The sequence below is a fragment of the Phocoena sinus genome, chromosome 3, assembly GCF_008692025.1.
Source record: "Phocoena sinus isolate mPhoSin1 chromosome 3, mPhoSin1.pri, whole genome shotgun sequence".
In the NCBI taxonomy this organism is placed as follows: domain Eukaryota; kingdom Metazoa; phylum Chordata; class Mammalia; order Artiodactyla; family Phocoenidae; genus Phocoena; species Phocoena sinus.
In genome coordinates, this window is record NC_045765.1 from 106,739,396 (window position 1) to 106,765,101 (window position 25,706).

The window sequence follows — 25,706 nt, forward strand, 5'->3', positions numbered from 1 at the left end:
AGACAAGACTTAGCTGCATAGGCTGCAGGCACATCCCATACACAAGGGCAGGAAGCCCTGGAGGGAGAGGGGGGTCTCCACGCAGGGATGGCTCACTGAAAGCACCAGGAAAGAAGAGCCCTCCACACCTTTACACCTTTATCCTTCATGAGAGGTGACCTGGATTCGGTCAGTTATCATTCTTTTTATTAACCTTTTCTCCAAAGGAAGTTCAGGAGTCACAGCTAAACATTAGAACTAGCATACTTTAAATAACACTTATCCTCAGAACGTTTCCTAGATTGTAGATTGCCACAGGGTACCAACCACTAAGCCCAATTGCCTTTTCTGTCTCCAGATATCCACCAGCAAAGCTCCTTGTCCAAACGCCAGGAGGGAGGTCATTCTGCACCCTCACTTTCATCAGGGAGGAATTCAGTCATCCTAGGAGAGGGTCCTGTCACTGCAGCTGTCCTAGTCTCAGTGTCACGGCAGTGCAAAAAGGTACCTGTGGGTGTGCTAACCCAGGAAGAAGACAAAGAGAAGCACGGGGGATGGCCCCAGGAACACTGTCACAGAGTTAACTTTCAGCCTAGCCCTGATCCATGCCACACACACTTAGGCTGAACCTGAGAACTTAGAGGGGGAATAATTACGACGGAGTCACCCCTGCCCCCCATCGGTAGGGAGATGGCTCCTGTTGTAAGAAGCTGCTCCCGGGATGCCCCTGGTGGGACAGCAGTCAAGACATGGTGCTCCCAAGGCAGGGGCCTGGGCTCCATCCCTGGTCAGGAAACTAGAGCCCACATGCCACAATGAAAGATGGGGCATGCCACCACAACAAAGGCTGGGAGCAGACAAATAAATAAGCCGCACCCTTCTACACATGAAAGGATCAGTATCTAGCATTTACCGATGTCAAAAAAGAAAAATACTCTATTGAGAAGGTAGCAATATTGTTTATATTCTTTATGTTAATATAAATATATAAGAAGTATATGAACTATCAATAAAAACTTTATGGGGCTTCCCTGGTGGTGCAGTGGTTAAGAATCCGCCTGCCAATGCAGGGGACACAGGTTCAATCCCTGGTCCGGGAAGATCCCACATGCTGCGGAGCAACTAAGCCTGGGCACCACAGCTACTGATCCTGAGATCTAGAGCCCCTGTGCCACAACTACTGAGCCCACTTGCCTAGAACCCATGCTCCACAAGAGAAGCCACTGCAATAAGAAGCCCGAGCACCGCAAGGAAGAGTAGCCCCCTCTCGCCACAACTAGAGAAAGCCCACGCACAGCAATGAAGACGCAACACAGCCAAAAAACAAGGTAACTAAAAAAAAAAAAAAACAAAAACAGAAACTTTACGGAGCTCCTTCTCTTTTTAACCATGGTTTGCTAAAAGAAAACCCCAAAGACCACAAGACTTTTATGTAACTGGAAAATATACATATTTACATTTATCCCTTTCACTCTAATAAAAACAAAAAAGAAAACTTTTTTTTTTTTCTGTATCCCATTTTCACTGTATTGTCTCCAAAAACACTATTTGTGTTGGAGTGGGATACTCTTCCCTAAATATATATATATATATATATATATCCATCCTATTTAACTTTCACACACTACAAATCATTCCTTATATCTCCACCCCATACATTCAGCCTTTCAACTATGTAAACAAAGGAGTATAGGTATTCAAATGAATGAAAAATATTTCTACCATAAAGAGAAATGAGGTCAATACATAACTCCAGTATATTATAAAAATATAAAATGAATACAGATGATTTCTGCCACAGATGTAACAACTACTCCTAACTGCCAAACTTAAGGAAATGGCTAAATGCCTTACCTTTCTTTTCCCAAAAAGAGTAAGTTCATTTAATATTAGAGCACTGAAGTTGTTACTGTAATCTTATATTGCCTCATGGTGTATATATTTTAAAAGAAAACATCTTCAGATGATAAACACCTTTTAATATGGCTTGTGTTGAAGGCTACCTTTCACTAAGAAAACAGAATGTGAGAGACTACCTACGCATATGCATATACAGGTATATGAGAGAATACATCTTTAAATGCTTTCTGTACAAATGAATCTCTTGAAATATCACATTGAGAGTCTTATCTAATCACCAAATTGAGTAGTCTCTCATTGTTAATACTACTTGAACATAGTAGAATTAAGCCGCACTCAGTTATACTATTCTGTTCAACTCTGTAGCGTTTAACAGGAACTTCAAAAATACGCTTATCTTAAATTGCTTATAGTGTCGTTTTACATACAACCCTTTTCATTAGGTTTCACTAGGTGTAAATGAGAATTCACTATTAAGAATTATCACAGGGCTTCCCTGGTGGCGCAGTGGTTGAGAGTCTGCCTGCCGATGCAGGGGACGCGGGTTTGGGCCCTGGTCTGGGAGGATCCCACATGCCGCGGAGCAACTGGGCCCATGAGCCACAACTACTGAGCCTGCGCGTCTGGAGCCTGTGCTCCACAACAAGAGAGGCCGCGATAGTGAGAGGCCCGCGCATCGCGATGAAGAGTGGCCCCCGCTTGCCGCAACTAGAGAAAGCCCTCGCACAGAAACGAAGACCCAACACAGCCAAAAATAAATAAATAAATAAATATTTTAAAAAAAAAAAAAGAATTATCACACATACAGTTGCTAAATTCCCACAGCATCTTATATTTAAATACAGAAAGAATTTCAATAAGAAGCATGGGTCTGTGTCAAAAATATAAAAAATCCCCACCACATTTTGTACCTTTTTACAAATAGTGGAGATTAAACTAACCATTCAGCCAAGCTTCTCCAGCCAAACACAAGGATTAATAAGGAAATAACTGCTTGGTATTCTTTAGTTATAAACTCCTAGGCTAGGAATAGGGTAAAAATACTCAATGTTATTATAGATTTATATGGATTTCTAAATAAATTCCTTACTTTTTTAGAAAACAAAAATGATATAAACATATCCCACGATCTTCTTAGTGCATAATTATAGATAGAGGTTTCATTAAGTATCATGTTGGTGGCTCTAAAAATAAGTGGGGTGGAATAAAGGAGAAAGAGAAAAGACACAGAGGCATGTCAGTGTGTCAAATGTCAGCATGTCAAAGGAACTGACACCCTGATGCTCACTTACATGTTTTACAAAGGAATGAATAATTTAAAATAAAATGTTTTTCTAGCAAAGAAAACAAAGAAGTCATTGTAAATCAACAATTTATATAGTAATTTCATTGACTATCAACTCTTATTGTCTACTTAATTCAATTAATTAATTTCCCTGATATTCACTTTATATTCTCTAGTTTTAGTTCAATGAACAAAGGATAATATTCTTTTAGTCCATTTTGCACTTGGGTAAGGAACTCTGACATTTCTTATTGCTCATAAATCTATGAGGACTTCTTAGTATTTTAGACCATTGTATTAGAAAATTTCACCAAAAAACTCAAATGTTAGATGGAATACATTTTATAACCTAAATAAATATCACAATATTTCAATCACAGCCATACAAACACAGCAGAGAGTGGTCTTTGCACATACTTCACAACACAGCTCGGCATCATACTGGTTTTTGCATGCGAAATTAAACGTACCACCACAAACACGCATGGCACCCAAACATGTTATCTCCGCAGGACCAACTGATTGCACAAAATTTACTGAGTACCTATTATCTATGAGACTATATGGCAGACACGTTTACCAACTTTACAGAGACCTAAGACCTCCAAGGGTATCTTCTAAAACTCTCTCTTTTCTCTCTGAAACAAATACTCTTGCCAATAGGTTAGAGAAATGACCTTACTATAACTCTTTTCTCCCTATTTTTTTTTTTAAGGACACTTTTTCAGTGTACATATTGAGAATGTACCAATCATTTAAATTAAAGTTAGGATTCCTTTTTCCACTTGCCTTACAAGCATCTGATCTGACTTGCCTCAGAATGGTAGAAAACACAGAAATACTTTAAGCTGTTTCATCTTATGCTTCTCATGGTACCTTGAAGCTGGCACTGACCAAAGAACTATCAGCACATCGTAATAAACAGTGATTTTAAAAGTGCTCACTGGATATGTACTGTAAAAATATTTCACTAAATGAGAATTCTTAAATAAAACGAAGATATGAAATGTGAGTTGGAATCAGTTTCCTTTTTCTGAAGGAAGATTCCCAAGGAATCTTCTCACAGTTAAGTTACTAGTATTTATTATTAAAATAAGTTGTGTTCCAAATGGTTTCTTCCGTTTTCTTAGTATTGGTTTGAGGGTGACGAAAATACTCATTGCCCGGGGCTTTGAAGATAATTTTTTCTGCCAACAGATTCTCTACAGATAAATCTACATTTCATTCTCAGCGTGGCTAGTTTGTTTCCATATTTTTTAAATTTCATTAAACCTACCTAGTATAGATAGGTGAATTCTTTCCTACCACTGCCACCTACATCTCACCCATATTCCTATTTGTTTATTTAGTTTCTGAAATTACTTCTTCATCCCCCTTTCCTGTCACCACCATCACCCACCACGCATGCTATTAGAGAGTTGCAAGAGCTATAATTATTGCAAACCAGAAAAGTTTCTTTGTAGGGTGTGGCAGGGGGACACCTGTGCTATTGTGAAAGCAGGTATTTCATTACAAAGTTGTGATCTGCTCTACTTTGTACCAACAGTGCAACCTCAGGGAGTAATTAATATTCCCAGCTCTTAGAAGAACAAGTCCTTAAAAAAGATGGCTCTATTTTAGAATTTTATTCTAAGGGTGATATGACTTTTATTTGGATTGCAAGAGTCAAACCACAAAACTCCACAAGGTGTATGTATAATTTTTTCTATGTTTACATGAATGTATTTTAACAGCTTGACTTGAATATACTGGTACCACGGTTAATAGATTTTTTTAAATGGCATTTCACACAAAGCTTTACTGCTAGCTGACCTCAAATTATTCACCAAGTATTTTTAAGTACTTCATGGCAGAGTTTTGTAGACATAGCACAAGTCTTCCAGTCTTACTGTTAGCAGACACAAAACATAGTTGCTAAGATGCAGAGGCAGCTGGCTAAAGTTCATGTTCTCTATAGGGAATTTTACAATTTAAGAGCTTTTAATTAAATGTAATTATATACAAATCTACTCAGCAGAGAGATATTAGGATCACATTTCTTTATTAAAATAGTTTTCATCTTAATGTGCGTCAAAAAATATTTTGGTTCTTTATTTAAAAAATACAATAGACAGCCATACTGAAGTATTTAAGAAACACTTATAGAACTAAAATAGAGAAAACTGGAAGTTCTCTAAGATGTTTAAGCTTTCTGACACATACCTATGAATCTAATAACCAGACATAAGCAAATGCTTCAATTTCATTCACCTTTTGATATGTTCTTAATTAAAATAAAATGCTAACTGGCACCTTATAAAGCAAAGAAAACCACCTAATGTGCATTTCAACTAGATTGTCTCAGACATCCTAAATTCCCCATCATTTTCAAAATTTGAGGCACTAAAAATGGTGCCAACTCAGGATGTTGAAAAAAGAATTGACATTAGTGATCAAGATATAAACATCCTCCCCAAATCTTGTCAGTTGTTTTTGCGTACTTAATTACATTAATAATTGAAAAATCACGTGATATTTATATTAATACCCAATTCCTCCAGAAGTGAGAGATTATGCTAGAGGCTGGGAGATCAAGATTGGATTCTGTCAGGCTTCCCTGGTGGTGCAGTGGTTGAAAGTCCGCCTGCCGATGCAGGGAACATGGGTTCGTGGCCCGGTACGGGAAGATCCCACATGCTGCAGAGTGGCTGGGCCCGTGAGCCATGGCCGCTGAGCCTGCGCCTCCGGAGCCTGTGCTCCGCAACGGGAGAGGCCGCAACAGTGAGAGGCCCGCGTACAGAAAAAAAAAAAAAAAAAAAAAAAAGATTGGATGCTGTGACCTGCATCTCCCTATTAGCTCTGCTAGCTGAGGTTCATTTGGTGCACCACCCAAGCATGCTATCTTACACTGACAGCTCCCTCTTGCTGAGCGAGGAGCTCCATATTTTTCAATTCATGAATTTTACACCCAGAAAGGGTAATAAACAATATAAGTGTTTCTGATGGCCTCACTTTTGAGGCAGACATGATATGGGGATGATAAATGGGAATCAACTCTTTTCCCAAATTCAGATAATCCTCTAATAATGCTGTTCTTTCAAGTGGAAAGAATGTGTTTAGATACAGTCATCTGGTCTAAGTGCGCTTAAGGAGTTATCACTGAGTGTGGGCTTTTCTTGCTTATAGAAGAGGCCCAAGGGACTTCCTAACTTCCAATTTTTAAAGAGTAAGGGTTTTCCTGGAGAGCTTAATCAAGTAATTTTGGGCCCTTCAAGCATTTTTGAACAATAAGATAAAGAGCTATATGAAAGAAAATCCAGGTTATTTTGGTTTCTAAGTGTTTCTTTAAAAGCAGAACAAATAAACAGAAACCAACCATACCGCAGTACTTTTCTTATCTTTTTCATGTTAGTTCTCTAAGATTGTCAAAGCTTTTCATAGATAAATAGATGCTAGAGAGATAGATAATAGACAAATAATTACCAGATATCCTAACACCAGAAAAGTACTTTGGTCAAAATCAAGGATTTAAAATTTAAGCAAAAAAGCTTTGACTAAAGTAAAACAAATGCCTCTCATAAATACATACGTACATACATATATACATATATATGTGTGTGTGTGTGTATACATATATATATATATATATATACTTCCTTTTAAGCCCCCATATTATAGCTACTAAACTAAACTTACCAAACACCATTTTATTTTAATTACACCACCCCTTCTTCAAAAGTCATCTCTGTCACCTGACCTCTTCAATAGAGTGTTCAAACAGCTCCATCACTGTACCCACATTTATCCTCTGCCTTTTTTCTCTGTTCTCATTCTCTGCATCTCTAAGTTGGATGCAGAGAATCCATGCCCCCATTTCAAGATCCTCCTCACTCCCAACTCACGCTTCTGTTTAACAAGAAGACTCCTGCCCCCAACTTGGAATCTTCATAAACCCTCCTTTGAACTTCATCCCTGCATTTATGAATGATCCAGCAGAAGCCCCTAGATATCTCTTCACTAAAACTCATCAGCCCAAATTGGCTGTATTTTTAATTTGTATGCCATAGGACTTATGTCATATTATTCTTATTTATAACTTCTCAGTTGTTATTATATACTTGTTTCACCTTCCTTACTAACTTCTATATTCCATAATTAAAGTGAAGGGATCCTTTAACATGTAATGCTCTCCTTACACTAGCCACTTAGCCTGTCTTTGGGGAATTTAGTTGGATGAATGTCTACACATTTATTTATCACCAAGAATGGAAAAGTTGGGGCTTCCCTGGTGGTGCAGTGCTTAAGAATCCACCTGCCAATGCAGGGGACACAGGTTCGAGCCCTGGTCCGGGAAGATCCCACATGCTGTGGAGCAACTAAGCCTGTGCGCCACAACTACTGAGCCTGCGCTCTAGAGCCCGTGAGCCACAACTACTGAAGCCCTCGTGTCACAACTACTGAAGCCTGCACACCACAACTACTGAAGCCCATGAGCCACAACTGCTGAAGCCTGCATGCCTAGAGCCCGTGCTCTGCAATGAGAAGCCTGTGCACCACAAGAAGGAGTAGCCCCTGCTCGCCGCAACTAGAGAAAGCCCGTGTGCAGCAACGAAGACCCAACGCAGCCAAAAATAAATAAATTAATTATAAAAAAAGAATGGAAAAGTTTACATTTACTACTTTGATACTTCCTTTGAAAGACTTGCCTTTTTTTTTTGGACTGAAAAATTGTTGTTTTTTGGCTGCAATAATAACTCACATTCTGAGATACAACTAAAAGAGCATACAGATAACTCAAATACTAAAGACTTTTATGGTTATAAAAATCAGATAATGTAAATATGCAGGCACAGTCTCAGTATTCTTTTTATCATTCTTTTTCTTTCCAAATCTAGAAGCTGTATAGGCTTATCACACTGTTTTTCTCGAATGTAAATATATAATGAACAAATTCACTTTGGCAGTATAGCCAAAAGCGTCCTTAAGCTATAAGCATATTTATTTCCTTCCTTAATTTCCGTGTTGATAGAGAGAAGGTAATATGGGTACAGCAAAGTGAGGTATGCAGTTCCGGGTAATTCCAGATGTATTCTCCACTCTTCCCTATCACTTTTGATTCAATTACAATTATTCTGAGACTTAAAAAAACATATATTTCAATGATAGTTAATTCTACTTTCTTCCTTACTTACAGATGCCAAGGTTCATCTAACATTTGTGAGAAAAGCTACACTTCCCAAAACATGATCAAAGACCACAGTTTCACTCAGGGGAGACTAAATTAAGCATATTTTTTTTCCTCCTTAAAAATGGTAAAATACAATGTAAACTTCAGAGGCTTAAAGCAGCCCCTTCCCCAGGAACGTCTATATTTCAGCCTCTGTCTGAGGTCCGAAATCCTTTACTTTACCAGTAGAGTTCAACATTCTCTAGGCATCAAAATCACATGAATTTAACAATACAGATACCTAATATTTAAAAAAGTTAAATAAAGCAAATTTAAGAAAAGAAACAAAAAAAAAAGTACAAAGGCCTAAGCCTTATCACTAGAAATTCAGATTCAAATTATCTGCTGGAGGATGGGGTAGTGGATATTTTTATCTGGAGGCTCCCTGGTGATTCTGATATAGAGCCAAGGTTGAGAAGCAGTGTGAGCAGTATTTATGCCCTGGGAGATTTCTTGGTGCTCCTCAAACCCCTGTACAGAATGGCATCATTGTTGGTCAGCCAGCTGATGCCTGGTTGGTGCTACTCTGGGTCCTCCTGAGTAAAATGGATGGCTGCTCAGGGAGGGGATAAATGCCCAGAGTGTCCTGTGAGGTCAGTTCTGAGACTTTGCCTGCTAAAAGGTGCCGCTTATATTAACGTACTTCATATTACCTCTATTTTTCCTTCTATTAAAGCAACCAACTAGCCTTTATTGCATGCTCTTGTTGCTTACTAATTATTTCAAGTTGCCTTCCCAACTAAGCCATGGATGACATTATTTTCTTTCCCCCAGCCACAGAGTAGCTTGAATGAATGACTTTATTTCAACAAGCCTTTAAAATATTTCCTGGAGGTGAGTGTGAAGAGATGGGCAGAGAATGTTTTATCTGCGGAGAGTAAAATGGTTCCCCTACAGAGCAGAGCAAGATAAGATCACAACATAATAAAAAATGATAATTTTAGTATATTCCATTGTACTCTACAAAAGCATACATTAGTATATTTTCTTTTCCCTTTCTCAACTTAGATAAACCAAAACCTACTATGCGCAGCATACGGCCAAAGAAACTAACTCACCCTGTGAGACGCCAGGAATACTGTGGTATTAAAATGAAAAGATAAAGTCACTAGAAGCCAGTCAAGGTAGTGTGTGCTGATTATATACTGGGTGCAACAAGTCCGGGTATAGTACTGTGACACAATACGTCAAATTTTCATAGACACGGATGCTGAAATACAGTTAAACTTTTCCTCTCACTCCACAGATCCTTTCTTTCCAGTTTCAGATCTCCTACTTAGACTTCAAATTATTTACGGAAAAATGCTTTATATATTATCACAATAATTCTAGCAAGTATTTAGAAGGTTCACCATAATTTATTTTCCTCCCCCAAATCAAACCACTCTTTTTAAGAATAATTACAGCCTTCATGCCAACAGATCAATGTTTCCCTCCTGATCCATACTCAAAGTCTAAACACTGGCATATCCCTCTAAGGAGCACACTTTCTAATGCAATAAAATAGGTTCTCAATTGCCCACATGATGCCCTAGGTTGAAAGAATATTCTACCTTTTCTATTGCCTCAATTGTGTTATTAAAAAGAAAAAGTCAAAATACTTCCATACAAATGAAAAAAAATATACAACAGTCTTCACTAAAACACATCCCCACGCCCTCAACCAGGGCCCCATTCTTGGAATCCTTCTATCAATAAAGCCACTTATTCACCAGCTTTTCCATTTGTACGTGACAAACCGGCCTCACTGAGGTGCAATGTTATAAATTTTGTAAACTGACAAAAATAGGTAATACCTTTTTCAAAATAAAATGTTCACTTTTAACTCATTAAAATGGAACCTCACAAAGCATTTCTTTTTCTATTTCTTTTATCCCTATTGCTCCTCTCACCACACATCTCTCCCCTTGGCTACGCCCCTCCCCCTCCCCACCCCAAGTTCTGAACACTGTCTGGGCCCGTGAATACATTTTTTATTCATTGCACAAATGAATGATCTAAGAGCTATTAAGAAAGAAGAATGTAATCCCTGTGTAGAGAACTGGGGGGTTTCCTTGACAACAACAAAAAGACAGCAGGGAATGCCCATGTTTTCTATGAATATGCAAGAAGAGGCCTGGCCCAGCACCTGGAAAAATTTGTAAAGAATTCGTAAAAAGATCTTTTCTTTGAAACAAAATTAAATTGGTAGTTATCAAAAATCACAAGCCCAATTTTCACACATGAAAAAGAGCAGAAAGCTAATGAATTCTACGTGTAGATACTATAGAATCAATACTATAACTGTATTTAAATTTTAAATAAGGGCTGCAGCTGCTTCTGATTTGCACCCAAAATGGCATCATCCTAGACAAACACAATCCATAGAAGATTAAAATTTTAACAAGCTCTTACAGTTAAGCAGATACTATAGTATAATTATATTTGGCTCCCTGGTATAAGTCATCTTGAATTTTAAGATAATTCCATTTTTAACCTATTTAGTACAAAACCGTCTAAATCTTCCTACATTTAGAAGTTCAGAATGAAATAAGTGCTGAAGCTGAGAGGGAATTAATTTGTACTAAGTCATTGCCACGTGCCAGGCACTGTGCTTGGCGTTTTCAAGTCACTTAAGGAGCGTTAAATGTGCAATGTGTCTGCCACCATGACTGGCAAGCCCTGGAAGAGATCCTTTCTCCTTTAAGCAATCTGGTGAGTTTGTAGTATTAGCATGTATTTTTAATGATATAACAACTGAGGTCTATGGAGATCAAGCAATTTACTCAAGACCAAACAGGTCACAAATAACAATGTTGACCATGAACCCAGGTCTGTTTCCAAAGGTTCTTTCCACTACATCAGCTGAGCCTTCCATGTATCCCACGGAGCAAACCAACTACTTATCCACGGTCGTTCAGAATATCACAGACAGAGTATGCTTCAAAAATCCAGTTCTAGCGTAGTACTTAGTGTATGGCAATTATCTGACTATTTGTTGAATACATGTATATTATATATATGTCTGGATACATGTATGTGTATATATATATATATATATATATATATATAATCATCTTTTTATTTCATAATCCCTGTGGTTTGGAAAAAAGAGTATGGGTCAGAATTTAGGAAATATTATTCTTTTTACACAATAATCGCCACTACATCCATTTTACTGGCAAAAAATTCTGACAGAAAATTTGAGAAATTCCTGGGTCCGCATTGCCAAGAATCAAAGGAGAGACTGACTCTAGATTCCCCAACTTACAGCACCTGCTTCTGTAATATTAGTGATTCAAATTTCACTTGAATTAAGATATCATAAACCTATAGATCACCGTTTAGAACGTGCAGCCCACTCTTTAAAAAGTAGTTTTCTGTCATTTAACTTTACACGTGTGTAACTCTGAACCGTGATACTTCATAGGGATGTATTTTGAAAAGTTCAACGTATTTAACTTACAGAAGACACTACCTTTATCAAAAAGTATCAATCATTAAAAAACAGAAAAATGTGAGAACAATCCCTCCTGAGGAAGTTGCCTGAATATCTCTGGTATCCATGAATCTGTATAGGTTTCTAGGTGAATCCTAAGAAGGCATTCATCTTCTGAAGGAGGGACGCCCACTCTGTCATCCCAGCCCTATCTGGAAAAATGCCTGATTGTACTTGGGGCTCCTTAGCCCCACTGGTGAGCCTCTATTGGGAAGCAATTGGCTAATAACCAGTTTCTGGTAATTTATTTTTGATCTACCCCTCCAACAAGGACTAACTTATATACCTTCCTCCTCATGAACTATTCTCTGAATCCCCTGCCTTCATTGATTCCTTCTTTGCTGACCTCATCTGCCATTCACAATTAGTACCTCATACCAAGTGTGTAACTATGTGTTTCTGTACTGCAATTATATTTGATTGTGTTAATACTGGCTCCCCAAAATGCACTTAAAATCCTTGGGAGCAGGGCCTATGGTTTATGTTTATTTTGTGCCCCTTTTAATTCTGCTAAAGAACAAGGCATGTTGTAGCTTTACCTGAAGAGAACCCTTGATTGACTGCACTCTGCTGGAAGACAGTGTATGCCTTTCTCTAGAGGTCACTGCCAATAAGAACTAAGTGGTATCTGCCTTTGGTTAACGCCCTACCTCAGTAGTAGTTTTGATAATAGCAACTTGTAATTGCAAATGCCATTTTCAGAAAGAATAGGCATTGGTTCACGTTAGGAAGAAGACAACAAGTTCCTTTTAGCTAGCTACGGAACATCTCTTTTATTAGTAAAACTCAACAATTTCAATTTCTTAAATTTTTCCTTGAGATTAGTGGGTTAATAAAATATTTATAGAGCACTTAAAAATTTGAGAGTGGGGCTTCCCTGGTGGTTCAGTGGTTAAGAATCCGCCTGCCAATGCAGGGGACACGGGTTCGAGCCCTGGTCTGGGAAGATCCCACATGCTGCGGAGCAACTAAGCCCATGCGCCACAACTACTGAGCCTGCGCTCTAGAGCTCGAGAGCCACAACTACTGAGCCCGCGAGCCACAACTACTGAAGCCTGCGCACCTAGAGCCCGTGCTCCGCAACAAGAGAAGCCACCGCAATGAGAAGCCTGCGCACCGCAACAAAGAGTAGCCCCTGCTCGCGGCAACTAGAGAAAGCTCGGGTGCAGCAACAAAGACCCAACACAGCCAAAAATAAATTAAATAAAATAAATTTTTTTTAAAAAAAGCTTTAAAAAATTGAGACTCTATGTATGTTTGTATGTGTGTCTCTATGGGACCGTATGTGTTATACATACAAAATATTTCACTTAGGAGGACTTTGTAAAAAGGTAACTTTTGGTCTGTAGTGCAGGGTTAAGCTCATTAATAATTTAGAAACATTAAGGTCAATTCTGTTTTTCCTACTATAGAAGCGAAAGGAAGATAGACAGTCTCTTCTTTTTTCACTGTTTGACTAATAGAAGAACTCAATCCTTTTCTAGACAGCCAAGAAGAAATGGGGGAAGCCATCCTAATTCCCTGCAGAAAAAAATATGCTTCTCTGGAAGGCAGCCACAGCTGGAGCCCAGCAAAGGGAACCACTCAAATGTACAGGCATCCGCCCCATCTATCCACTTTCAGAGAAGTGCTCCAAAATTCTGCAGGAGAGAAACAGCCCAGAATCAGAGCTACTGATTTCAGCATGCTGTTCTCTTGCCATAGCAGATATCTGAATAGCATACACAGTGTCCCATATTAGCAGCAAACTAAATATAAGCCATCTGCTTTAAAACCAATAGAATGCCAGCAAGAAGCCAGTCTTTCCAGAGTCTATGTTCTTTCAGAAATTGATGGACAGGCTGGCACCTGAGCCAATAGAGAGTCATTATTCCTGTGAGTTCATCAGGGGAGAGAATTGCCTCACTGCAAAAATGCTCCAAGGAGCGCCAAGACATAGACCAGTGCCAAAGTGTCAGACCCAGTGTGCCTCCGTTTGCCCATCTGCGATACTTTCCCTACTTGCCTCACAAATTATCTCTGAGGTTTAAACATGATAAAATATGTAAACAGTGGTCTGAAAGTATCAAGCTCTAAGTGTGTGCTTGATGACTTTGTTCTGCACATACTCTGACATGTAATTATCTATGATTTTGTTTACACATAGTTATCAATAAGATTGAAGCTAGATTTGCTTAATTTGTTTTATACGGGATCATACAGAGTTATTCAAAGGTAAAAGTTAATAAATGTGTATCATTATAGTGATAGATGGATAATTAGGCCAACTTAGAAAATGTTTTTACTTAAAAATATCAGTTCATTCAGGAATTAAATGTTGCTGCTTATTTTGAATTACCTACATGTTATCATTCATTTTCTAGCTGTGTTCTGAGGTACATGTTACTTTAGAAACTGTCACTGGGGGTGAGGGAGAGGTCCCAAGAAAGTGGGCCTCCTGATACCCCCCTCAAACACTAACCGGAACAGCCACTCTTTTTATCTACTCAAAATATAGAGGCCCTGAATAACATTTTATTTGAAGAAAGGAATCTGATCCTGTAATTAAAACTCTGAAAATAATTTTCCTACATAATAAATTCTATAAAAATGAAAAATGTGATTTTAAAAAATTATATGAGGCTATCTTGGGCTAATATTACCTTTTAAAAAATGATGACCGTACAATCAATGGTATAAATATTGGCGTTTACCCAGATATCCCCTGTTCTCAGAACTAACGTCCCTTATTCTTTACCCTCTCCTCAACAGCATCATATTCAGAAAATAAATCTTTATCTCTATATACATTTCTCAAATGTACAAACAAAAACGCAGATGGGATTAATCATATGGGAATTATTTCTGAATGATGTCAGCAATAAAGTACTATAATTCTCAATAAGGAAACAGTAAAATGAACTCTAATTTCGAGGCCAAAATTATTCTTCTCAAAATCTCATTAATCTTTAATGCCATTTCATTAATAATTTTATCAATATTTAATATATATATACCATTTTAGTTTAATATTGGCTTAATACCTGTCTTACACTTAGATTTGGATAGATATACATTATAAAACTAGCAGAAAGGAACACCTGGCAAGAAAATAATAACAAGCAGGCCTGAGAAATAGTATGTAGTATACACTTGTTTAAAACTTGTTTAAAAAAACTAATAAGCCACCTATTTTAAGGTTATAACCATGGACATTTGCATAATAATGTTAAATTTAATATCTGTACACTTCCACATTATTCTCTGAGTTAAAGGTACAGTATATCAGTTTTTAAAAACATTCAGAATCCTGTTACACTAACTTGTGACATTTCAGATGATTTCGAGGAGCATTCTTTAAAAAAAAGGAAAAAAAGTCCAGAATTGATAAAACTCTTCCTATGCCTTTAAACTCTATAGACTTCATATATGTTCACAAAGAAAACCTTTCAATAACTTTTCAAATGCAGGTGTGCAAATTACTCCTGAAATAGACAGGAGTCATATTTCCAGTATCCCCTGAACCACTGTTAAACCCACCCTATCGCATTTTTCAGCTCATAAAAGTTTTATGAGCTGAAAAGTTCCTTCAGATTTTGTTTAACTGCTAACTACAGTTGCTCTCTAGCAACAGCACCCTAAGTTGCTATTAAGATCCACTGGAACAATTATAGCATAAACATGTCCTGCAGAGCATGTTTTGTTTCATAATAGTAAAATTTTTTCTAAAAAAAATCAAGATTTATATGAGTGGCTGAGTGCAGCAAAAAAATTATGAATGCCTTGGTTTAGTGTAGCATGCGTGGTATTTTTGCTTACTTGAATATACAGTATGTGTAGAGTTCAATTTTATGTTTATGAATAGATTTATATAAATTTGTACATGTACCAAGGATTTTCCAGTTTGGAAAAATGTGCCTTAATACATAAAAAGGTTGGTTTTCCAGGCACATTATGTATTTTTCCTTATTAATGTACACCTGCCCTAAAACTCATTAATTTAACATCTGCTTTAGGGTTCGCCCTTGTCAAAATGAAAAATCCTTGAAAAATTAAATTTTTCATAGGAAACAAATGAGTATAAGTAAAGCAGTTGGATCTGAGTCAACCTCATTGTCTTATCAAGACAATAAACAGTGTTTTTATTCTTAAGGAGAATGGCATGTATAAAGCACATGGAAAAGCCAGATAGATGAGGGGGCTGGGGTGGTGGGAAAGAGAGAGAGATGGAGGGAGGGAATTAGATAGAGACATGTCCTATCCTCACCCCCAGACCCCGCGCCACTCACTGGAACCCCGTGCCGAAGGAGATAACCAAGTATTCCCTTTCCACAGAGTTTTCTGACCCATTGTTATAAACGCTGAACGAAAATTAGTTTGAAGGGAAATCATGGTCACATGTTTTAAGAGTGGAAGAAAGAGGAGGAAACACCTAGTTGTGTTTCCCAGACCCAGCTGAATTAAGCTGACAATTCAGATAAAAATACACGCTTTGTATAAATGGTTTCTGAGTTAGGTTACTCAGACCCTCCATTTCAAGTAAGCATTTATAAACTTAGATTTTGTTTTTCCCTGATGACTGCCAATTCGTCCACGGAGATTGACTTTCACTTTTTCCATTTTGTAATTTGATCACCCTCACCTGAACGCAGTTTCCCATTTAGAAGAGTTTTTAAATGCAGAACATTTTTTTACTATTTTCTATATCATTTGATTCAATGTAGTGTCTACACTAACAAGAGAGTAATCTAAATTGGGAAAAACTTCTGTATAGTTAGTCATTCAAGTATTATTTTTTTAATTCTCAAATTAAGCGTTCATAGTAATCCCTATGCTTCTCTTCAATTCTTTCTTTTTCACAGTAATATCTTCTTGTCAGTTTTCCAACCCTACTAACAGGAATCCTCATTCCCACTACTTGGCAGCTCGCCTCCTCTCTCCAACTCCAGCTCCAAGAGGCGGAAGAGGAATGTAAGAGAGAAGAAATATGTTATGGTTTCCAAGAAACAGCATTATTAGCAGGAAAATAATGCTCCAATCCTGGCCTGGTTCAACAGTATTGGGAAGTGGAGATTAACGTCAATATTCTGGGAGTGTATTCTCTCCTCTACTGTTCACTGCCCCACATGAACTTTTACACTGAGAAAGTTCTGGGTGATAGAAGCCAAGTTACCATCTAACAGCACTGGAAGCCAGCTGACTTGACATTAGAGCCACCTGTGTTACCAACAGGTGCACCCCTGAGCAGGCTAATGAGGGTAGCATCCCTCTTAAGAAAAATGACACCTTGAGGGGTATAGCCGAACATTAAGAGAGAAAACCTGCTCAAGATCATTCTTCTAGCCCGACTTCTCAGAGCCAGGTCAAGGAAAAATGAGTATTTATTCCTTTAATCCACATATTAAAACTAAAACACAGGGCTTCCCTGGTGGCGCAGTGGTTGGGAGTCCGCCTGCCGATGCAGGGGACACGGGTTCGTGCCCCGGTCTGAGAAGATCCCACATGCCGCGGAGCGGCTGGGCCCGTGAGCCATGGCCGCTGAGCCTGCGCGTCCGGAGCCTGTCCTCCGCAACGGGAGAGGCCACAACAGTGAGAGGCCCGCGTAACGCATAAAAAAAAAAAAAAAAACTAAAACACAGTAACTTAACTAAAATCAATGATCTTCTAAATTAAAAAAAGACAAACAAACCTGAATAGATCTATTGAATTGCATGCACTATGTATTTGCAATTCAGCTTACTGAATTTAGAAGATACAGTTGACTGACCTTTAGGAAGGAATAAGTTATGTTTGATGATAAAAATTGCAAGTATTAATCAATGTAAAGAAACAGCTTTTAAGAATTTTGCCAGAGAGATATATAAAATATTTGAACAGAATAGAAGGCACTGTGAATATTCCTAGAGACAAAATAACTAAATCATAAAATAAATAAAATTACAGCCTGGTTTTTAGGGAACAGAGGTAATGCTGACATATCCACTTTCTGAAATTATATTTGACACAATAGATGACAGCATTTCCTAGAACTGAGCTAGATTGTATTTGTTCTAAATATGTAAAGCCTCATTAAAATACCCAAAGACTACAGCTTGAAAATATGTTCAACTTTCTTTAAAATAACATTTAAACTACAGACCCACATTACCCACCCCAAAAGTTGTATAATAAACCTGCAAATCATGGAAGAGAAAACCCAAAACAAACCTTTAGATGTCTTTTTATCAGCCCTAGGCATATGCAATACGGTTTTAGCTGTCCACAGTGTAAGTACTGAAGGTTAATAGTTAAAGACCAATGGAATGTTAACACAGTCTAGTACTACACTTGAGTAGTAACACATGGGAAGACACTGAAATTAAAACATTTTGTTCTGCATGTTCTGAAGTGATGTAACAGCGATGATTTGGTTATATTAGATGACAAAGCAGGGCTTCTTATGACTTTTAAAATAAAAATAATATCTAACATTCTTCCAATTGTTTAACATATTCTTCCAATTCTTGTACAAATACATGAAGCTAAAACAGAATTTTTTCACACTCCAGTTATCTTCTACTGGCAGCATTTGGCATGTTGATATTTTTTTTCCAAAAGTAATTCTCAAGATAAAATGCTGGTTGCCTTGACTGGTATGTCTAGAAAGCAAAGACTTACCTGTCTTGTTTTCTCTGACCTCTATAATATAAACATTTATGTCAGGGTGGAATTTTGTCTCTGCTGAGGGTTCTGGAGTGGAAAGTGCCTGTGGTCTGAAGGCTTCTTTGCCTTCCACAGTGGGTGGTCTTGTTGGCTGTGTGGCAGAAGGAGTACTTGAAGTTGTGAAATATTCTCTATCAATATCTGTTTCTGTTTCCTTGGCTAAAATATCCTCAAGGGTAGTGGGAGGAACACGAAATGTTGATTCTCCAATGATTACCATGTCACTGGTTGTTTCTTCATCAGGTTCTCTGTCAATGAGAGGCGGCTTCTCAGTGGATGCTGAAGATGTGTGAAGTCTGTCTACTGAACTGAAAGCAGTAGTGATATCACTTGGAACCGTGGCTTTAACTGTTGAAAATTCTGGGAGGTCTGTGGCCTTGGGCTTTTCGAATAATCCTGAGCCTAAATCTGTATAATCTAGGGATGTTTTCTCTATTTTCTCAGTAGTGGTTTCTTCTATAAGCTGGGTAACACTGGTGCTAAAAGGTGACACAAATCCCCTTGGACTGGTACCTTCTGTTTCATATTTTTGTTCAGGCCCTGGGCTTAAAGATACCTTTGGCCCCATGCTTGGTATTAGTGTTACCACACCATCTGTTTTTGCTTTGGGCTCAGTGACAGCACCAGGTGGATAAGACATACTCTGCTCAATTTTTCCAGTTGGAGTTGTTTCTAAAACTGGGACTCCCTCAGAACCTATCACCAATCTGTCTTCAAAGCCTGTACATGCTGACCCATCGCTCTCTTGTTCATCCAAGGGTGGTGTTGTCTCCTTGGCTGTGTCAGCTGTAGAACTGGGAGGAGGAAGTGGTTTCTCTGGAGTCTCTTCTTTCCATGGAAGTTCTTCCTGAGTTGTTTCCTGTGCAATTTCTGTTGTTGTTCTTATAGTTTCAGGATAAATAGTAGCCTCAAAGTGAGTCTGATCAGTGACATGTATGTCTTGAGAGGGTTCACCTAGAACTTCACCTTCTGATGGAATGGAAGGTACCAACACTCCCCATTCTGTCTTGGGAATTACAGAAAGAGGAATGGTATGGGAAGTGTCTACATAAGTAGTAGGCTCCTGGGTGCTACTATAATTAAAAAATGCCGATCCTTCCACATCTGAAGTGTGTGTAAATTGGGGGACAGTAGATACAGGCTTAGAGACATCCATATCTTCTCCTTCATCCAAAGCACTTCCCTCTGTGGTTGCATGAACAACTTGGCCTTCCATGCTTGTGATAGGAGAAACTCTTTCTTCAGTCGTAGAATCTCTCAAAGTTGACTTTTCTGTGATGCCAATTGATGTAGTTGGCCAAAATCTGACTGTGAATTTTTTATGGTCTGCTGTGTCTTCCTCAGTAAACTCTAATGGCTTTTGAGTACTATCTGGGATACGAGCGAACTCATCTCTTCCATCTTCAGTAAAACCTGGGATTTCTTTATCCTTTCCACTCACTCCCATAGTGGTGAGTAAGGCAGGGGTCAATTTTGGAGAGCCTGCATGTTCTGTGGACCCTAAAGGCTTTGATGCTGTATTATCCTCATCCAATGACCATTTTGATACAGTAACCACCTCCACATTTAAAGTGCTTTGAGTCAAATGCACTGTTGTAATACCCTCATCATACTTTGTGGTATCTTGATAGCCATCTGTTTCTAATCCATTTGGGGTTGTCGTAAAGTCTTTCTCCACACCTGTTGCCTCCGCCGGTGCCACACTTAGCTTTGTTGTTGTCAGGGCTGGGGAATCAAAAGATTTGGTCATTCCCACTGAATACACTGTGTGATGAATTTGCTCTGAAGAAGCTGTAGGGAACTTCATTCCAGAGAAGCTTTCTTCCTCTATTTTTCCTATAAATGAATCTTCAGTGATCTTTTCCTGTATTTCATCATCTGTATAAGTAACTGTTCTCATCTCTGGTCTTAGTGTTTCTGTTCTTTCTCTTCCTGTTTGTGGAGAGGCATAAATAACTGTGGATGTTCCCTCAACTAGTCTTTTATCACCAGAATAAGGAAACAATTCTACTTCAGTATGATGCTGTGATGGGAAAGGTGTGGTGGACATATACTGGTCAAGAAAATCTTCAGCTATCCTACCATTAGTTTGTTTCTCTTCCCAGTGGTCCATGGATGACCCATCACTGTTGGGCATAGTTACAGGTGAAAAAATCGTCGATGCTGAGACTGACTGCACCTCCTCTAGCTGAGTGCGGGTGGTGTCTTCTGAAGTCTTTGATACTGTAATGACCTCAGGTATTTGGCTAAAGACCGAGGTACTCTGACCAGATCTAACTGTAGATGTTCTGTCTTCACCATCATCTTCTCCCAAGGTGAACCCATAGTGGCTTGTGGTCACTGATTCAGAGACTGTGCTTACTGCTTTCTTTTTAGTTTTGGTTTCCGAGGTCATTGTTGTAGATACAAATGGCGTTTCAGGTACAGTGAATTCCTTGGAAGGAAGGTGCTCTGAGATTTCCATTGATGTTACCAAGGGACCCACTTCTATTTGTTCAATTTGTGTAACTGATTCTCGTATTTGTATATCTTCCTTGACACCATCCCATGAATCGGTAGCATGATGGAAGATGACAGTTGTACTTTGGGACACTTCCTCCTTAATTTCAGATATGTCTGGCTTTCCAAGAGGTCCTGAAGCAGAAGATGAGTAATAGTCCATATCCCAAGGCTTCTTAGTACTCTCATCAGGCGCGGGTGATTCTGTGGCTATTCTGTGTGTGATAGTTAGAGGATGAACTGTGGCTTTCTGTTCAAAATTGGCTATATTTCCCACAGGAGGGAACTTTGTTGTAATGACAGGTAATTCAGTGATTAAAGGGACGATTGGTGTAGCTCTGTCGGGTCCCATTTGTAGTTCTTCCGATAAAGTGGGTGAGGCAGTTTCTGCAAGCATATTCAGTTCAGTGGTTGTAGCCTCTGATATATTCTGTTTAGCTAGAAAAATAATTTCAAAGAGTTGATTAGACAAGTCACTAATAAAAAGTTGTACGTCCAGTGTGTTTGTTAAGTGCTGTTGCGTACTTTGGGGCAACCCCAAAGTGTTTTCTGATGGAGAGGAGTCTAAAAACTATACTTAAATTAATCCAAAGACAGACAATTGAACATTTAATCGTCACAAATTGATCACTTGTTTTATATTGAAAGGGTTAACACTGGTTTTACCCATAGGTATGAATGGCTGTTCTTGGCTAAGGGAAGTGAATACTATGTAGTTTTAAGATAAGGAGAAGTTAAACATAAATAAATAAATAAATGCAGAGTTTGGAAACAGTAGGTACGTTATTTATCAACTACAGCACCAACTTGAAGTCTAGTAGGAGAACTTAGTGCTACTATTCTGGAGGCTTCTGTCTCTAGCTACATAATGTCTCTGGGGAGAGGGAGTGCCTCAGATTGCAAAACAACAAAAAAGCCACATCAAGTGTACCCGAGTTACATATCAATGATTACATTGTCCATAATGTGGAGGCTTTCATAAAAACAGGATATTAACACCACTATTCACTTGATCCCCGGTGTTGGACATTTGTCTTCATATTCCTTTCAAATCTGCAGAGTAGCCTTGTTTATAATAAATAATAAAATGCCTCTGGCCGAGGCTGCTTGGCATTTGTTGTAGTTCTACATCTTGTTCTATGTTCTACACATTATGTTTGTAACTCTTAAGGGTCTTGGTTCCAGCCTTACTTTTAGCAGGAAATGCAAACATAGAACAGGAAGTAAAGTACCCACATGATATATTTTAGCTCTGTAATTACAAATCACTGGAAACAACCCTGAGCATCAGAAAGAATGGGCTCAGGCAATATAAAGTAACATGTCATCATAAAATGCTACATTATAATGCCTCCAGATTTACAGAGAATGGCCTGGCCTGTTTAAAGAAACTTAAGTTGTGTATAAAAGTGACAGTGTTATAGATAAGATTCCATCTCAACATAAAGAAAATGCAGCAGCTTAGCACATAAAGATTTTGTTATTCCTTTTTTTAAATTCAGATTTTCAAAAATCAAAAACTGATTGCCACTAGACTCAGAAGGAACTGATCTGAGGAAATCTGTAGTCATTGTTTTGCTACATCCTGTATGATTTAAAACTAGTTGTATGGGTAATGTCTGTTCCCCTGATAAAAGTTGTAATATCTGTAGTATCTGTAATATCTTGTGGCTTACTCTTAATAATCCCCAAACCAGAGTCCTTGGAAAAACAAAACTAGATACTTTTGAGCTCCAGCTACTCCATCAAAACTTAATGATATTAGGGCACTGAAACTGCTCTGTATGATACTAGAATGGCAAATACATGTCATTATATATTTGTGCAAACTCAGAACATACAACACAAAGAGTGAACTCTAGTGTAAACTATGGACTTCGAGTGATTATGTTGTGTCCATGTGGGCTCCGCAGTTGTAACAAACATACCACTCTGATGGGGGATGTTGATAATGGGGGTGGCTGTGCATGAATGGGGGCAGGGAATATATGGGAAATCTCTGCATCTTCCACTCAATTTTACTGTGAACCTAAAACTGCTCTAATAAATAAAGTCTATTTTAAAAAATTAATGATAAAATGATGTGATTTTGTTGTAAATCAGACTTGAGCTGTAACAGATTCCTCATTTTTTGTCTGGTATGAGCTGTTATTAGCTGTTGTCATTTCCCAGACCATTTTAAAGCCCAGATTCATCAGTTTTATAACAAAAACTTGGGGGCCATTTCATTATGATGTAGTTAAAAATTCTTTAGTCTGCCACTTTTTATCCCTTTGTATTAAAACAAAACTAAACAACAGAACAAAAAAGAATCGCACTCTTCAAAAACATGTTAAATAACTTTTTTTTTCCTTTTTTTAAGAAAGCTTTTTCTGCATTCATTTCCTGGAAGAAGCTTTTGTTATTTTGATTGACATGAACAACTTAAGGAACCTAAGTGAGGTTGACTATTTTTCTTTTCATTCAATTCTCTATCCTCTGAAATTCCATAACTGTTACCTCATTTAACTGCCAAATATCATGTTTGTTTTATAACTGCATTCTTCGGGGAAACAGTAAAATGCACATATAGAGAAAGTTCCCATGGAAACATAATATAAACACTTAGCACACTGCACATTAGAGAAAATTTAATCATATTATTATTAACAACAATAAAAAAGCTAATTTTGCTTTTTCCCTCTGAGTAGTTCCATAGCTGATGAAATTCACTTAAAAGGAGGTGATAACTGCAATAGGGCCAAAAGAGGGCCTGTGAATCAGGTCTTCCTATGCTCCAAGTTCTACGTTAACAACTTTCCACAGTGCTATGAAAATAATTTTATAGCATTTTAAAAATGAACGACTCAGATTTCAAAAACTATGTAACTGTCTGTCATTATCAATTATTACCGAACTGTTTGGTGTTGCCTTCCTCTAGGCCCAGAACACAGTAATATGACAGTAGTATGTCTCAGAGAATCTCCTTTACAAAGCTGGGATCTATGTGACTTTGTTTTCAAAACCAAGGGTTTTCAATAATTTGAGAGCCCTGTTTAAAAGTCTGCTTATAATTAAGTTGATTAATTCTACTATTTGGAATGGAAAACCTCAGACTTCCTTTTGGGGTTGGGTTGTTTTTTCATCAACTTAACAGCTGATTTCCATCACAACTCAGTATATCTGAGCATCTGCACCATTTGCTTCAACCATTCCAAAACAAAGGAACTAATTTTAAAAAACACAAATATCTACAAAGAAATATCTTAAGAATAAATGCCAGTGTATTAATGATGACTATTACAAAGGTGAAAGCACAACTCTAGATTATTCTAAAAGTGTCTCTCCAGAAGGAGGATTCACATGGAGAAATTTCTGCCCTGGAAAACTACCAGTGTCCCTTCAACTTCATTATCGAGGAAGCCAACAGAAAGCAGCAGGATTCTTTTCCCACAAAAGCTCCCTTCCAACATTTGCAGCTGTCTGCCACACAGATGTTTCACATCACTGTACTTTATGGTATTTTATATCCTATGGACTATCTTCTCCAGTGCTTCTGTTGTGAGACATGAGGCAGATTTTCCTAATAAAAGATAAAAACCCTATTAGCAGCATGATGGTCGATTTAACTTATACCCATACTGCCTACATTATAGGGAAATCACTGGATATTCAATAAGTTGATTCCGGGTTCATGGTTGCGGAAAGAGTAAAGTTTGGAACAATGAGATTAGAATTCAAATGAACTTTTAAAGTTTTACGAGTGATTGAATGCTAACCAATTCAAATTCAATAAACAGAGACATCTAAAAAAATACCAGTTTGGGAAGGATAAGTTTTGACACTATGGTCAGATTATGATCTAGGGCACAAAAAATATAATATACTAACCATAGGTTAGAAGGGCAGGTCAATTGTAAAAGTGGACAAATATATAAGAAAGATGGCATAGGATGTGGTGGGTACTTACTTAGCCTTCTCTAGACCACTATCTCTAGCTCCAAGTTTAATCCAACAGAAGGATGTGAAAAACAATGAGGGTTCAAAGCAAGATGGCATAGGTGATTAGAGGCCTCAAAATTAAAATTTCAGAACAAGGAAATTACTTCAACTGAGGGAGACACTGAGGGACAACCGAACAGTTGTTTTCAATAGTAGAAATGCTGTAATTTAGATTTTGGTCTCCAACTTAAGAAGGAAAGATGAACTCAAATTCTAATGCAAAGGATTTAGATAATTGGAAAAACTGAGTGTGATAGTAATAGGATATTGGAATGGGTTTTCTAGGAAACATTCCCTATCTCCCTCTCCTGGAGATCTTTAATAATATTAAATGAGAGGTTATTATGAGTCATCAATAGTTTTGATTCACTTAAATTGGGGAGTATGGATGATCCTTCAAAGCCCTGCATAGCTCTATTTCATAGAACTTGCTTAACTCTGAGGTCAAAGAAAAATGAAAAGTGCACAATTTAACCATCAAGGGGAAATGTACAGGAAAACTTTATTTCATAAGGACATTAATTTACTTGTTTTTCAGATTCTAATTATATTTATCATCAGCCATTGTTAATTCAGTGATTTTAGAAGGAAAAGGGAATTAGAGCAAAGTGAGATTTGGTATTGTTTATTCACCATGAAGTGGCCTTAAAAACACTTTCTACTTTTGGTAAAAGCAAACAAGAAAAATATCCTTATATTTCTAAATTCTTCTACTTAACCAGCCAGCTGTACATCTC

At 37.9% G+C, this 25,706-nt stretch overlaps 1 protein-coding gene across 6 annotated transcripts in view; it reads right to left on the reverse strand.

The window, feature by feature from the left end:
• Positions 1-25,706, reverse strand: part of VCAN (versican) — a 114,642-nt gene that overhangs the window by 44,142 nt on the left and 44,794 nt on the right. For 3 of the 6 annotated variants that reach the window (XM_032625426.1, XM_032625422.1, XM_032625423.1), the window contains exon 7: positions 18,445-21,426. The exons of the other annotated variants lie outside the window; for them this stretch is intronic. In XM_032625426.1, the coding sequence (XP_032481317.1) occupies positions 18,445-21,426 (2,982 nt within the window). The remainder of the gene's footprint in view (positions 1-18,444; positions 21,427-25,706) is intronic. 6 annotated transcript variants of the gene reach the window in all.